Source organism: Sapajus apella, unplaced genomic scaffold, assembly GCF_009761245.1.
Source record: "Sapajus apella isolate SASKATOON/1434 unplaced genomic scaffold, GSC_monkey_1.0 scaffold79, whole genome shotgun sequence".
Taxonomy (NCBI): domain Eukaryota; kingdom Metazoa; phylum Chordata; class Mammalia; order Primates; family Cebidae; genus Sapajus; species Sapajus apella.
Window position 1 is genome coordinate 1,746,331 of NW_022437019.1, and position 16,213 is coordinate 1,762,543.

Genomic DNA, 16,213 nt, shown 5'->3' on the forward strand with positions numbered 1-16,213 from the left:
GAGATGAAGAAGATGCAGGCGTGGAACTCATCTTGAATCCTGGCGCAGAGCAAGCTCTGGATGAGCGGTGGTGATCTGCATTATTATTATAGTTTTGTCCTCTCTAACTTCACCAAGACATCAGAGGACACAGCAAGGTCCCTTTCCCTGCCCTGCTGCTCTCCCTGAGCACCTGTGAAGTTCCCGAGCTGCTCCTGGTAGAAGGAAGTGTTTAGGAAGGAGCTGAGGGGCTTGGAGGATTGGGAGACCCTGGAGAAACCTTCCTGGGGTGTGTCCACAAAATAAAAGCAGATCCTTAGTAATTGATGGGTGCTGAGAACAATGCATGCCCATGCAGAGTATTCAGAATATCCCCTACACCCCAGCCGAAGGAGGCTTCCTCCAAGAGAAGGAGGAAGCAGCTGTCCTCTCTCTTTCACCCTATTTGCATTGCATATGCCTCACCCACTCGCTGGGCCCCTCTGTTGACCAGACGGATGCCAAAGCTACCGATGGCTCTGTGGGCCTTCACTGAGTGTGAGGTTCGGGTGGCAATATACCGAAAGCCATGGGGGGCCCAAGGAGGGGTCTCCTCCACAGCTAACCCACCACTCATCTTCTTGCTTCCTACACAGGCGACTGAATGACAATGAGATATCAGTTCTAGAGGCCACTGGTATCTTCAAGAAGTTGCCCAACTTGCGGAAAATGTAAGTTGACTTCAGGAACTTGGCAGCAGCCTCTGTTCTCTAGCCAGAGCCTGTGTTCCAGACTAGAGGAACCAGGGCACTGGCCTCTGCCTCAGCCTCTGTTCCAGCCCCTCCCAGCCTCCTCTGGAGCTCTGCTGTGGACTCTGTTGGGTAGCAAGACGTGTAGACACAGACCAAAGTGATGCTTCACAGTTTTAGTTGAGAGTTATACAGAGCAAGCATTCCACACCGTCCCAGACCCCACCCTGGACCCTCTCCTCACCCCACCCCTATAGCCCATCCGATACCTAGCCCAGGGTTGGTGGGTAGGACTCAGGTAAGGACTGGTGATGGGGCACAGGTGTCTGAAGTATATGCTATTTGGCTATTTTTGTGTGATGACAGTTAAAAGTCAGTTTTTAAATGGAATCAAAAGACTCCTGCATTATGATACGCATCAGAGTGCATTCCAGCAGCTTCTCACAGTGGGTTTCCATCTAGGAATCTGTAGGTCTGACCATGCCTTGGCTTAGGCAAGGGCCCACATGTCTTTATTGGCTTCTCCACTGCCAGAGATGAGTATCATCCTAAGCCTCTCCCTGCCTAGGAGCTTGGGCCTAGCCATAAACGTAATGAGAATGATATTGGTGCACCATTAGAGTCCTTGTCCTGAGCAAGGGACCGCGCTCCGTGCCTCACACACATCGTCTCACCAAGTCCTCACTCACCCGTCCGGTGCTGCCTTCATAGTCCCCTTTGTGCAGGTGAGGAAGCCAGGGCTCAAGGAGGTTCCGAGACTTCTCTAAGACCACACAGCTAACAAGTCCAAAAGCTGGCATTCAGACTTGGGTCCGCCTGCAGCCGCGCTAGCATGAGGCCTGGCTTGCTTCTCTTTGTCTTCCCTTCAGGGCCTCCCAGCAGAGTACCAGCACAGAAGGGGGTGCGCTTTGCCATCTGATCCCCAGGGAAGCACTTGTCTCTTTAGCCCCTCTCCCTTACCCCACCCCATACTTTATGTCTCCTGGCCCCAGGGTTCAGGTGGGCCTCAAAAACTGGGGAAATGCAGTCCATCCTCATGATTCATGGATTCCATATTTGAGAATTCGCCGACTCACTAACATTTGTGTAATTCCATAGTCAAGACTCTCCAAGTGTTCAGTCATTCTCGGGCATGCACAGAACACCAAAAAAAAAAAAAAAGGAGTCACCCACAGTGTGTACCTAGCCAAGGTCAAGTGAGGCCACGCTCTGCCTTCTTCTGTCACCTCTTGTGCTGTAAACCAGCGTCCTTTTGCATTATATTCAGTACCGCGTGTTTTGCATGTTTGTGCTTTTTGATGGCGATTTTACTGTTTAAAACGGTCCCCAGTCACAGCACTGAAGGGCCGTCTGGCGATCCTCAGTGTGCGAAGGCTGTGATGTGCCTTACGGAGGACATATGTGCGTGAGAGCAGTTTTGTTACAGGCTTGAATTGCAGTGCTGCTGGCCATGAGTTCAACGTTATGGATCAGCTGTATGTATTAAATAAGGTATCTTTCAACAGAAGCACACATATAACAAGATCGTATGTCGGTAGGTTGATGAAAATGTTGAGACCAGAGGCTCACGGGTCCCTAATCTTATATTTCCCCTAAGAGCAATGCGTTGGTATTCACTAATGCAGTGTTCCCAGCAGCTGTGTACAGCATAACTGCTATGAGTATGGGTTGAGTATCCGTTATCTGAAATGCATGGGATCGGGAGTGTTTCAGATTTTAAATTTTTTGGATTTGGGAATGTTTACATATACACAATGAGATGTCATGAGGCTGGGATGCAAGTCTAAACAAAATTCACTTACATTTCATATATACCTTATACACAGCCTGAAGGTAGTTATACGATATTTTTAATAATTTTGTGCATAAAACGAAGTTCCTGTGCATTGAACCTTCAGAAAGCAAAGGTGTCAGGTGTGGAATTTTCTACTTATGTTACCATATCAGCACTCAAAAATTTTTGGGGCTGGGAGCAACAGCTCATGCCTGTAATCCCAGCACTTTGGGAGGCCGAGGTGGGTGGATCACGAGGTCAGGAGTTCGAGACCAGCCTGGCCAACATGGTGAAACCCCGTCTCTACTAAACATACAAAAATTCACTGGGCACAGTGGCGGGCACCTGTAATCCCAGCTACTGGGGAGGCTGAGGCTGGAGAATTGCTTAAACCTGGGAGACGGAGGTTGAAGTGAACCAAGATCGCACCACTGCACTTTAACCTGGGTGACAGAGCAAGACTCTGTCTCAGGAAAAAAAAATGTTTCAGACATTCTGGTTAGGGATGTTTACCTATAATGAGAATGGACTGCAACACCTCGTTTTTCTCTTGTTCCTCACACCCCCACCCATCGGTTCCCTGCAGACAAATAGGACAGAGGCTTTCTAGGCCCTGGGCAGCATCTGAATCTCACTGGTGCCACTCAGATCTCTTTGCTCTTTCCCTCCCTGCCTGCAGCCACCACATTGGTCATGGTGCCAGTGACCTCTGCTCTGTAAGTGGGAGCAGTAGAGAGAACTTTAGGGGGATGGCTGAGAAAGGGGCATACTTGGGTCAGGATCGTGGCTGTCATTGGAGTCCAGTGCCCCACTAGCTTCAAGGGCCCAACACAAACCTCACCCATCACCTGCCAGGAATTGTTCTTTTTATATCAAACCAGAGAAATACGTACTTTGTTTTTAACCTGAAGACAGAAACTTACATGCCTTTGGCCTGAGGCAGATATTAAGATGAGTCAAGCTGGCCAAGTGCATATTTGTCTACTGAACAGGATCTGCTAGACTTTGCTTCTGTGAAAAAATAGGTACCCTCGCATTCGAGGTGAAACTGAAGCACTTTGAGTCTTTCATCCCCCCAGTTTTGATAGAGACATCAGTAAAGAGAATATTTCTGTGTGCCCAAGAAAACAACAGCACAAACACATGATAAGTGTCAACTGACTGCCGGCATCAGCAACCAGGCAACAAAAGGGCGTAGTGAGGACTCTGGTAAAATAGGGGCCTAGATCTCATCAAAAGGGACAGACGTCACTCAGCTCATCCCAATATTTGCCGTGTTGGAATAAAGGTGAGGGCTGCCAAATATTTCCACCTCTCAAGAGCAGCCACAAGTCCAGGTGTGGAGGGAAAATGGGCAGACAAGCCTGTGCGCGTTCTGAATTCAGCTCTGCCCTTCCCAGCTATGTGACCCTAGGAGTGTCCTTAGCCTTTCTGAGCCTTAATTTCATCATTTACATAATAGAAATAAATCCACCTTCCTTATAAGTTATGGTGAAGATCAGAAGAATGAGGAAGTAAAGACAGAAGACGTGGCTATGGTACTGGGGAGAGAGAGTGTGGAAAGGTAGGAGAGGCCATGTGAGTTGAGTGACCCAGAGTAGCTGGTTATATATTTAAAACAGGGCTTGCACACTCAGACAGTCTCAGGAGCCTGGGAGGAGTACAAATGTGGAAAGTGGCTGCATGCAGGGCCGTAAAAATAGTAATAATAGCTAGCAGTGAGCACAAATTAGACACTTTACCCTGTGCCAGGCAGTACAGATACCGATGCGCTTAACCCTCACCAAGAAACCCTCAGGGGCTCTGAACTAACCCAAAGATGGAGAGAGGCCCCTGGGTGGCCCTGACTTTGCATTTTGGGGTTTCCTGGGATCTGGGGCATTGTTAGCAAGACCCTGCTCTGAGAATATTCTAGTGCTTTTACAAAACCTCCATGCACTTGTTTTGTTTCTGGAGTGCTTGCCCCAAGCTGCACTTTCCGACCTTCAGCTACTGCTGCCTGTACTTGTGAGTGGTGCTTTGATAGATGGAGAGACAGCAGCAGCCAGCTCTTCTGGAAATTTCTATCCCCTCTTTTTTACTCTCCTTCTGTTTTCCATTCTCCCAGACTGAGGAAATCCAATTCACAAACCTTACAGTAATGTGATGTTAATTTTGCTCATTTAAAGAAACAGATGTCAGGAAATGGGAACCCTCTCACTTCATAGCTGCTTTAACTCATCTTCATTGCCCGTCCCTTGTACTTTAACCCCCTAAGAAGCTCAACTCTCTGGAGCAAAAGCCTTTTCCTCTGGCATTCGGGTGAGTTACAGCTGCTGGGAGAGCCTTTATCTCTCCTCCCATGTCTAGTTCGGGGGTAATTTGCAGTCTCCCCAGTGCGTTACCTTCATTCCTGGGTTATCCCAGACCAGGGCTATCAGGATTTATCGGAAAACTGGCCAAGTTTAAGAAAAGCCAGGCACGGAATGGAAATCCAGTCTTCGAGTCTGCTGACTGTCTCAGCTTGGGAGAGATTTGCTGGGAATGCTTATTCCTGTTTTCTTGGCTGGATGGGGAGGAGAGAAGGAGAACAGGGTCATGCGGAGGAGCAGGGAAGGAACCAAGGCACTGTCTATTCCTCCGTACCTGCCCACAAGTGCAGGCATGGCCTCATCCTGGGGCCTGGTCCCTCCATCGGAAGAGGGAAGTCGGCCTGCGTTAAGCCCCCAGCTCTGTCACTTGCCAAATCAGTCCCTAAGGGATGTCTCACCCCCTCACATTGCTGTGGGTCAGCCTGGAGCTCAGACCAGGGACTTGGTATGGCCCTAGATCCCCTTCCAATGCCCTGTGGCCTGGAGCAGTGCTCTCCTACTCTGGGGCTCGGCATCTTCAGCAGTAAGATGCGTCCTGGTCTATCTCTGTGAGCCCGCCAATTCTACCAGCTTCCATGGGCTCCATGAGTTCGCGCCTCCGCCTCCACCTGCAATTTCCCTGTTTACAGAAGGTGGTTCCCCATGCAGGGCTCTGAATATGCTGCTTGCTTGGGAGACTGGACTCTTCCCCTCAGCTAGTATAAACACTGTCATCACCTTCAGTTCATCCATCTGGCCAGGGATGCCTTCCAGGGCTGGGCATTTTGATGGTGCACAGAAGCCCCCAGCACTCCTGCCAGGGAGAGCTGGGAACTCTCAGTGCTAATGGCTCTGCAGCATCTGCTTGCTGTTCCGATCTCTCATGAGGCCTGTGCAGGATGTCAGCAGTCGGCATCGGAGGGAAGAGCTGCTTTCAGACCTCGGGGGCAGACTCAGAAATGGCAGCACCCAGGGCTTGATACAATATCCAAAATCTTATTCTGCAAGGAAGTAATATCCACATAGCCAAAGGAATTCTCGCTTATGAAAGAAGAGATTCAATGGAGCACATTTGATATGCCGGAAAACCTGGCTTCAAATCCCAGTTCTGTCAGCTGTGTGACTGCGAACAAGTTAGTTAATCTCTCTGAACCTCAGTCCCATCATCCGTAAAATGGGACGATAATAATGTATCAGTCTGACAGCCACTGTTTTGAGGGTTTTACGTGGTTGTGCTGGTCAGATCCCTCATGAGGCGCCCAATACGTAAAAAGCAGTCAACACGTAGTAACTAGAAAACACCATTTATTTATATCAGGGATCCTTAACTGGTGAGAAAGCTAGAAGTTCCACAGATGCCCTAGTCCCAAGGAACGGGGGGCATGCTTTGTATTTTTCTCCTGGCTTCTTCTTGTAAATCAGTGCTTCATGAGAGTCTCTACTGAAGGAAGAAAAAAAGTTTGAGTCACTATTTTAACTCTCTCAGTCCCCCAGAGCATTGAAAAGACAATTACACAGAAAAAAAACCTTCAAATCCCATCCGGTCTACTTTTCTTAATTGATACATAACGATGGTACATATTTATGGGACACGTGATATTTTGATACATGCATGCAATGTATAGTGATCAAACAGGGTATTTAGGAGCTCCATCACTTCTAACACTTATCATTTCTTTGTGTTGGAAATATTTCAGATCTTCTATAGCTATTTTGAAATAGATATTGTTAACTAGAGTCACCCCACTGTGCTCTCAAACACTAGAACGTATTCCTTCTAGCTACCCATTTACCAACCTCTCTTCATCTCCCCTAAAGCTTCCCAGCCTCTGGTAACCATGCTTCTACTTTCTGCCTCCATGAGATCAACTTTTTTAGCTCCCACGTATGAGTAGGAACATATGATATTCGCCTTTCTATGCCTGGCTCATTTCACTTAACACAGTGACCCCAGTGCCATTCATGTTGCTGCAAACGACAGGTTTTCATTCTTTGTATGGTTGAATCGTATTCCGTTGTGTCTGTAGACCACATTTTCTTCATCTGTTCCTCCACTGACCATGTGGTCTTTTTCACAAAGGCAGCCTCACCTATGTAGGCCCGGGGTCCCTTCTCCCTGGGCCAGAGGCTGAAGACCAAAGGTCAGGGACCCCAAAACGGATCTCCTTCCACCATCCTGTCCTCAGTCTCGGGGGCCCCGGAGAGTCCCCAGCTGGCTGCAGGGCAGGACATTCCATCCCTGAATCCAAACCGTCTGCTCCTTTTGATCCTCCCCCATTCTGTTTCTTCCTTCTAGAAACCTGAGTAACAATAAGATCAAGGAGGTGCGAGAAGGTGCTTTCGATGGAGCGGCCAGCGTGCAGGAGCTGATGCTGACAGGGAACCAGCTGGAGACTGTGCACGGGCGCATGTTCCGCGGCCTCAGTGGCCTCAAAACCTTGTGAGTGCTTGGGGTGGGGCCTGGAACAAGACCCAGAGGGAGATGGGAGGACAGGAATTGGAGACAGACTATCAGGGCAGGTGGGACCCAGGCGCTGTCTTGGCCTCCCTAGTCCCTCTCTTCCTGGAGTCAGAGTCATCAGACATTCCACAGCCTTGGATGGGAAAGAATTTAGCATGCTGAACACTCTCCAGCATACACACTTACACACACACACCCCAACACACACACACCCCACATAGCCGCCCTCTCCCATGTATACACATATGTATATATGTGTGTGTATATATGTGTATCATATATATGTGTATGCACATATATACACATTCATACCAGAAATTTGCTGAAGGAGGCACACAAACACACATTCACCCATAAACATATGCACAAACAGGCGTAGACATACAAGCACACACATACATACAAGCTGACGTCTACAACCACTTCTTAATTCTCTTCTTTTCCCAGAAATACATGTATATGCCCTAGCAACCACACAATATGTGTGTGTGTACATACATATGATTGACTTGTGCTTCCAAGAAAGCATGCACAAATGACAAGGCACACACACATTTACACACAGCCCAGTGGGGCTCCAGGCCCTGCCCTTACAGAGCAAACCTGAGCAACGTGGCTGGACTGGGCTTAGAATCAGCAAAAGCATCTCACCTATACACATACGCACTACCATGGCACCATTTGGTGACAGAAAAGATCGTGCCTGTGCTCTCTCATCCCCACCCCTCTCCCGGTAGGATGCTGAGGAGTAACTTGATCAGCTGTGTGAGTAATGACACCTTTGCCGGCCTGAGTTCGGTGAGACTGCTGTCCCTCTATGACAATCGGATCACCACCATCACCCCTGGAGCCTTCACCACGCTTGTCTCCCTGTCCACCATGTAAGTTCTCCTGATTCCACTGCCCACTCACTCTGGGCTCCTGCTCTGCAGACTTCTCTCCTCCCAGCTCCCTGCTACCCTTGGCCAAGCTCATCTATCCAATTGTCCACTTGAAAACATTCGTCAAGCTTCCTTTATGTGCCAGGCATCGTGCAGGTGCTGAGGCTGCACACACTTGGGCCCCCTTCCTGGAGCTCACAGTATGGTGAACTGCCACAGAAAGCAGGTCCACAGTGATTTGGAAACCCAACATGGAAGGCCAGGCATGGTGGCTGACGCCTATAATCCTAACACTTTGGGAGGCCAAGGCAGGTGGATCACCCGAGGTCAGGAGTTCAAGACCAGCTTGGCCAACATAGTGAAACCCCATCTCTACTAAAAATACAAAAATTAGCCAGGTGTGGTGGGCAAGTACCTGTAATCCCAGCTACCCAGGAGACTGAGGCAGGAGAACTGCTGGAACCCGGGAAGCAGAGGCTGCATTGAGCCAAGATCTTGCCATTGTAATCCAGCCTAGGTGGCAGAGGAAGACTCTGTCTCAAAAAAAAGCAGGGGGTGGGGGGCTTTGTTGATAAAACACTGGAGCTGTATTCTGGAAGGTAAGTGGGAGTTAGCTATTGAAGAAAGTGGACGGTGCACTTCCTTCAGAGGAAAGGGAATGTGCAAAGGCCCTGTGGTTGGTTGCAACAGAGCAAATAATGTGGGACTGAACATATCCCAGCATGGTCACAGCACTGAATGAGGAAGGGCATGACATAAGGCAAGGCTAAAGAGGAAGCCAGGGTCAGGCTGCAGGACTGCTGTGGGCCATCTTGGTCTTTGTCCAGAGCACATCAGGAAGACTGGCACTTTTAAGTAGATCAGTTATATCACCAGACAGGGGTTTCAAAAAGATGTCACTGGCTGCTTCAATGGGTATCAGAACCAGAATTAAAGCCCAGCTTTCTAGACACCTAAAGGAGTGCTCCTGCCTGGGAGCACTGTGGTGGGAAGAGAGCCTCTGTGGAATAATGGGTAAGACTCTAGAGCCAGATTGCCCAGGTTCAAATCCTGGCTGTGTCTCTTGTTAGCTGTGTGACCTTGGGAAAGTTACTTCATCTCCTCATGCTTCCATTTCCCTTCTGCATCTACCTCCTAGGATGGTTACCAGGACTGAATCTGGTGATGCTTGTAAAACACACAGCAAGGACCTAGGGGTAGAAAGTGCTCAACATGTGCGCCTTTTACAGCTGCGCTTCGTATTTCCATGTGGCTCTGTTATCCTTAGTTGCTGGTTTGTGGTCCTGTCTCTAACCTTCCCCAAAGACCCTTTGGAAGGCAGAAGGAAAGGCTGCTTCTGCACCTCCTGTTGCTGTCCTATGCCCATGGCACTTGGAATCAAAGGCAAAGTTAGCGGAGGGCCTACAGGCCGGCCCCACCCCATCTGCCCCTCATGTCCTGCCTGTCCCCTCCCTCCCTCCACTCTAGCGCCACCATTTTCCCACGTTCCCAGCCCACTCCCACCTTGAAACTTTGCACTCCCTGGAACACCCTCCCCCCTGCCTCCCTCCCTTCTACCTTTGCTCAAGTATCACCTGCCCCACCCCGTTCCACCCCTCTGCCATAACCCCGATCCCTCTGGCCCTGGCCCCTAATACTACATAGCACTAACTATGTCCTAATAGACTGTGTCATTTACTAACTTGCTGTTAATTGTATATTATCTGCCCACCATCATGTAAGTTTCTGAAGGACAGGGATATGCAGCTGTTTTGTTCAGTGCTGTATCCTTAATGTTTAGATCTGTGCCAAGAGCGTACGGAGATGCCAGGCATGTAATTGTTGAGGAAAGGAATGAATCAAACGAATGAATGACATCAACAGGAGGGGACAATGGGTTGGGAGCTAACACCAGTGAGCTGGTCCTTTAGTCCATGTCTAGCCCCTCCTAGGTACCTCCACATTAGAAATCCAAAAACACCTAAGATGCTGAGAGGGGCAGAGTCACAAAGCGTTCAGGGAGCCAGCTCTGATCCACGAAGTCACTTGCCCTGCTTCACACAGCTACTGAGTGTCGGAGCCTGGACTGCAACCCCAGAACAACCACTTCCAAGCCCTTAATTGCTGTATCATCCTACAGCCACTCAAGAGCTGTCTGCCCCTCTTAAATAAGCTCCGCGAGCTTTACTTTCCTCATGCGTGAGAGGAAAATGATGTTACCTCCTTCTTAGGGTTGCTGTGACAGGAATGAATGAGACAACGGATGTATGAAGTGCTCGGTGTGGTCCCAGTTCTGTAGTAAACACTCAGGGAGGGATAGCTGCCATCATGCTCTCATCTCTCCATCATTCCAGTTATTTCAGTCCACAGAGGCGTATAAAGTGCCTGTGATGACATAACACTAATTTCGGGATACGCAGAGGCAAACAGACCCTACCCTCGTGGAATATAGAGTCCAAGGTGCAAGGCGAGCACAGAAACCAGTCACTGCACACTCCCATGGGTGCTACGGAGAGAATGAAGGGGAATGAGGGAAAAGACAGGGTGAGGCTGAATTGTCCCACTCTATATGGGGGACTCAGAGAAGGCTTTCTTAATGAAATGTCACTGAAGCCAAGGACTAAAGAACGAGGAGAAGTCAGTCAGGCAACCTGTAAAGAGACGGATTCCCAGCAAGGGGAGCAGCAAGTGCGAAGGCGCTCAGGGTGAATCTCTGCTAAGAACCCAAAGGCAGTTCACACTGCCAGAGCTCCGTACACCAGGGATGGCATGGTGAGAGGCCACGCCTACCTCCATCAGTGGCGGAGGTCTCGAATGAGACCCTTGCAGAGACTGTACCTGGTGAGGAGCCTACATTTCCTTTCTGAGACCACATCTTCCCCGGCTGGGAGAGCTGGGCTCTGGGATTGCAGAAGCAGATTCCAGGGCCACTCCCACAGTAGAAGGTGGAGGCTAAGCACCCTTCTTTCCTCCTAGAAACCTCCTGTCCAACCCCTTCAACTGCAACTGCCACCTGGCCTGGCTGGGCAAGTGGTTGAGGAAGAGGCGGATCGTCAGCGGAAACCCTAGGTGCCAGAAGCCATTTTTCCTCAAGGAGATTCCCATCCAGGATGTGGCCATCCAGGACTTCACCTGTGACGGTGAGAAGACTGGGGGTCGAGGGCAGTGGGGAAGGTCCTGGGAAGCCAAGGAAGATGCCAGAGATACAGGATCAGATACTCCCTGAGATCCCATTCCGCTTTGCTTTGGGCACAGAGCTGGCATGCTGGAGAGCTTTGCAGATCTACTGCTATCCCACATGGCTCCTTCATGCAAATTAAGAAAAGGTGCCCCCTTCAGAAATCATTTTATTTCCATCAGTTAGAAATCTGTCATATTATACTGATTTCATTAAGACAAGACACTTGCTCATTAGAACAAGATACTGCCATCTATGAGAAAACTGTTGTACCAAATATACTAATCTATCATGTCCACAGTGAGCTTGGTGCTCCTTATATGATATAGCACCCTTGTGGAGTGCACAACCTATACAACTGTACATGGGAGCCCTGGCCTCAGTCTTCCTGCCTGCATCATGATGAGCCTCGGGAGTATGTACTCATGAGAAATAGACTTCAAGAAAAGTCTTGTCACTGGCTGGGGATATGGATATCTGAGGCTCTGGTTCTCAGGATCCCAGAGAGCATATTTGTTTGCATAAATTCAAGCCAGCACAGTTCTTCACTTGATCAACTTTGGGTTATCTAGAGGCAGATCATTAACTGAGATTAAGGCATAATGGAGGCTGGGGACACACTCCCCGCCTCAGAGGGACTATGTAGTTGTGGGAGAAGAGAAAGAAAGGAGAAAAAGGAAGGGAAAAGACTCTGCCCCCTCCCCCTGACCACTCCTTCAGTCATTTGGGCTTATTCCTGATCTGGTTAACAGAGACCTCTTTCCTATCTGTTACTCTTGCTAAGCCTGCTTCGTGGTCTTCATCTTATGTCGAATGAGGTAGAAGGTAGGCAACACCCGTCAACCGCGGATGAGACCAGCAGGTACCCTGTTCCTGGTTCCAGCGCCCAGTGGGGACTGGAGACGCAGCCTTGCTCACTGGCTCCCCCTAGTGGAGCGTATCTCCCACTGTTCTCACCTTCTCTGGGGCTCTCTGCAGGCAACGATGAGAGTAGCTGCCAGCTGAGCCCGCGCTGCCCGGAGCAGTGCACCTGCATGGACACTGTGGTGCGATGTAGCAACAAGGGACTCCGCGCCCTCCCCAAAGGGATGCCCAAGGACGTGACCGAACTGTAAGTACCCCCAGCCGCCTCCAAGCACCCCGTCATCTCACCACCAGCAGCATCCTCCATGCTTTACCCCAGCATCTCAAGCAAGGCCACATGGCGAAACTGCCCTGGGGAGACCCTACTTAAATGGATCCCAGAAAGATGGCAGTGGAGCCCTCACCAAGATGGCAGCCATGGCTTTGACAAGGGCACAGGAAGCACAGCTCCCCCAGTGCCTCTGCCTAGCAGGAGAGGAGTCTCTGACCCTGGAATCCTTAGAGATACCCTGAATATAAGTGGCAGGATGATGGCCTTGTTTTCCATATCACCCCCCAAAACCTCCGCTCCCACCCTCTTCCTAAGACTGCTCAGCAACTTAGTCTGATCCGAGCAGCAGTGCAGGATAATTGTAAAAACATTGCCCAGCGGGCACTGTGGCTTACAAAGCACTCCTCCGAGTAGGATCCTATTCCGAGTTCAAACAGCCCTATCAAGCATGAGGCCCCATTTTACAGACGAGGTCTTAGCTCTGGGCCTCGTTCATTCTCAGAATAAAAGCTTTCTTTTTTTAAATTTTATTTAATTTTAATTAATTTGGATTTTTTTTAATTTTTAAATTATACTTTAAGTTCTGGCGTACATGTGCAGAACGTTCAGGTTTGCTACGTAGGTATACATGAGTTCATGTCTTTGCAGAGGCATGGATAATGCTGGAAACCATCATTCTCAGCAAACTGACACAAGAACAGAAAACCAAACGCCGTATGTTCTCACTCATAAGTGGGCATGGAAGAGGAGGTTTCTTATTCCACAGCCCAAGCTCCTGCCACTGACTCTTCAGGTCTTGTTTCTGCACTAGAAACTCCCAACTCAATGAAAAAGGTGTTAGCCTCTTCCTAAAGTACTCTTTAAATTATGGAGAGAATCCTATTTCTGCCCCCTGGAAAGCACAGACAGAAGGACAGGGCACAGTCCCCCAGTGAAAGGGTCTCCCTGGAATGCACCAAGAACACTGGAGCTAGGACCAGAGGAGCACCACACACTCACAACCAACACACAGCACGTGCACACTCGCATTCATCCACTCATCCACTCAACACGTATTGGCCAGGTTTCTTGGTGTTGGGTACTCTGTTCACATTGGAGAGACAACGGCAAGCAAACTGGTTGTGACCCCTACATTCGTGGGGTCCCAGTTTATGAGGGAAGGTAGACATTCGCTCCATCATCACAGATGCACACGTGAAGTGACAACTGAGAAAAATGCTACAAAAAAAGAGGTGCAAGGTTGCTAGGACGTGCTAAAGTGAGACGTGACAGAGACATGAGGCTCAGAGAACGCTCCCGTGGGAAATGATGCTGGAACTGCACCCTGATGGGTGAGGAGCAGGTCACCAGGAGGGACAAGGAGTGCTCCAGGCCGAAGTGGCTGCATAAGCAGAGGCCCTGCCTGGAAGCTGGCAGAGCCAGGGAGGGGCAACAGGAAGAGCCTCAGTGCCAGGAAAGCAAGACACGCACACCGCACACCACCAAACCGCACCCCAGACCACACACCACACACCACACCCACACAGCATCAAACCACACCCCACACCACCACACCCACACACCACCAAACCGCACCCCCACACCACACCGCCACACACCCACACACCCACACACCACACCCACACACCACCACACCACACCCACACACCACCACACCCACGCCCATACACCACCATGCCCATACACCACCACACTCACACAGCACCACACCACCACACCACACACTGCCACACCCATACACCACCACACTCATCACCATACCCACACACCATGACACCCACACACCACCACACGCACCACCACACATCTGATGCTTGACTTTGACATCCGTCTCACCAGGCCCCAGGCCCACTCCCTTTTCTGGGCCAGCTTAGCATGTACAGTACAGGCATACCTTGGAGATATTGTGGGTTCAATTCCAGACCACCATAAAGCACAAGCTGCAGTAAAGCAAATCACACAAATGTTTGGGCTTCCCAGTGTATATCACAGTTATGTTTATACTGTACTCTAGTCTATTAAGTGTGCAATCTCATTGTGTTGGGAAAAAAACCAATGTACGTACCTTAATAATACTTTATTGCTAAAAAATGCTAATGGTGATCTGTGCCTCCAGCAAGTTGTGATCTTTTTCCTAGTGGAGAGCCTGCCTTGATGTTGATGGCAGCTGTCTGATCAGGGCGGTGGTGGCCAAACATTGGGTGGCTATGGCAATTTCTTAAAATAAGACAACAGTGAGGTTTGTCACATCAATGGACTCTTACTTCATGCAGGATTTCTCTGTAGCACACAATGCTGTTTAATATCATTTTGCCCACAGTAGAAGTTCTTTTCAAATTGGGGTCAAGGCTGGGCGCAGTGGCTCACACCTGTAATCCCAGCACTTTGGGAGGCTGAGGCAGGTGAATCACTTGAGGTCAGAAGTTTGAGACCAGCCCGGCCAACGTGGTGAAACCCCATGTCTACTAAAAATACAAAACTTAGCAGGGCGTGGTGGTGCACACCTGTGATTCCAACTACTGGGGAAGCTGAGGTAGGAGAATTGCTTGAACCTGGGAGGCGGAAGTTGCAGTAAGCCAAGATTGCATCACTGTACTCCATGTCTCAAAAAAAAAAAAAATGGAGTCAATCCTCTCAGACCCTGCTGCTACTTTCTCAACTGAAGTTATATAATGTTCTAAATCCTTAGTTGTCATTTCACAATATTCCCAGCATCTTCACCAAAATTAGATTCCATCTCAAGAAACCAATTTCTTTCCTCATCTATAAGACACAACTCTTTATCTGCTCAAGTTTGATCATGAGATTGCAGCAATTCAGTCACATCTTCAGGCTCCACTTCTAATTCTCGTTCTTACTGTTTTCACCATATCTGCAGCTACTTCCTCCACTGAAGTCTTGAAACCCCTCAAGGTCATCCATCAGGGTGGGAATCCACTTCTTCCAACTCCTATTAATGTTGCTATTTTGACCTCCTACCGTGAATCACAGGTGTTCAAATGGCATCTAGAACAGTGAATCCTTTCCAGAAGGTTTTCAATTTACTTTGCCCAGACCCATCAGAGAAATCATTATCTATGGCAGCTATCATCTTACAAAATGTATTTCTTAAATAATAAGACTTGAAAGTTGAAATACTCCTTGATCCATGGGCTGCAGAAAGGATGTTATATTAACAGACATAAAAACAACATTAATCTGTTTGTATATTTCCATCAGGTCTCTTAGATAACCAGTTACATTGTCAATGAGCAGTAATATTTTGAAAGAAATCTTTATATCTGGGCAGCAGGTCTCAACAGTGGGCTCAAAATATTCAGCAAAGTGTGCTGTAAACACATTTTGTTTACTGGATGATGGCACATCATCCAGTCTTTGTTGCCCTATTTCTTAACACAGACAGAGTAGATTTACCGTAATTGTTAAAGGCCCTAGGATTTTCAAAATGGTAAATGAGGATTGGCTTCAGCTTCAAGTCACCATCAGCAGTGGCCCCTGACAAGAGAGTCAGCCTGCCCTTTGAAGCTTTGAAAGCAGGCATTGACTTCTCCTCTCTATCTGTGAAAGTCCTAGCTGGTATCTTCTTTCAATAAAAGGCTGTTTTGTCTCCATGGGTTATCTGTTGTTTAGTGTGGCCACATCTTAGCTGGGTTATCTGGATAACTTGCTACAGCTTCTCCATCACCACTTGCTGCTTCCCTTTACATTTTTCTGTTATGAAGATGGCTTTTCTTTTTTTTTTTTTTTTTTTTTTTTTTTTTTTTTTTT

At 48.7% G+C, this 16,213-nt stretch overlaps 1 protein-coding gene across 3 annotated transcripts in view; it reads left to right on the top strand.

The window, feature by feature from the left end:
* Positions 1 to 16,213, top strand: part of SLIT3 (slit guidance ligand 3) — a 627,018-nt gene that overhangs the window by 534,477 nt on the left and 76,328 nt on the right. For all 3 annotated transcript variants that reach the window (XM_032252688.1, XM_032252689.1, XM_032252690.1), the window contains 5 exons: positions 615 to 689; positions 7,108 to 7,251; positions 8,010 to 8,153; positions 11,109 to 11,272; positions 12,289 to 12,421. In XM_032252688.1, coding sequence (XP_032108579.1) covers positions 615 to 689; positions 7,108 to 7,251; positions 8,010 to 8,153; positions 11,109 to 11,272; positions 12,289 to 12,421 — 660 coding nt within the window. The remainder of the gene's footprint in view (positions 1 to 614; positions 690 to 7,107; positions 7,252 to 8,009; positions 8,154 to 11,108; positions 11,273 to 12,288; positions 12,422 to 16,213) is intronic.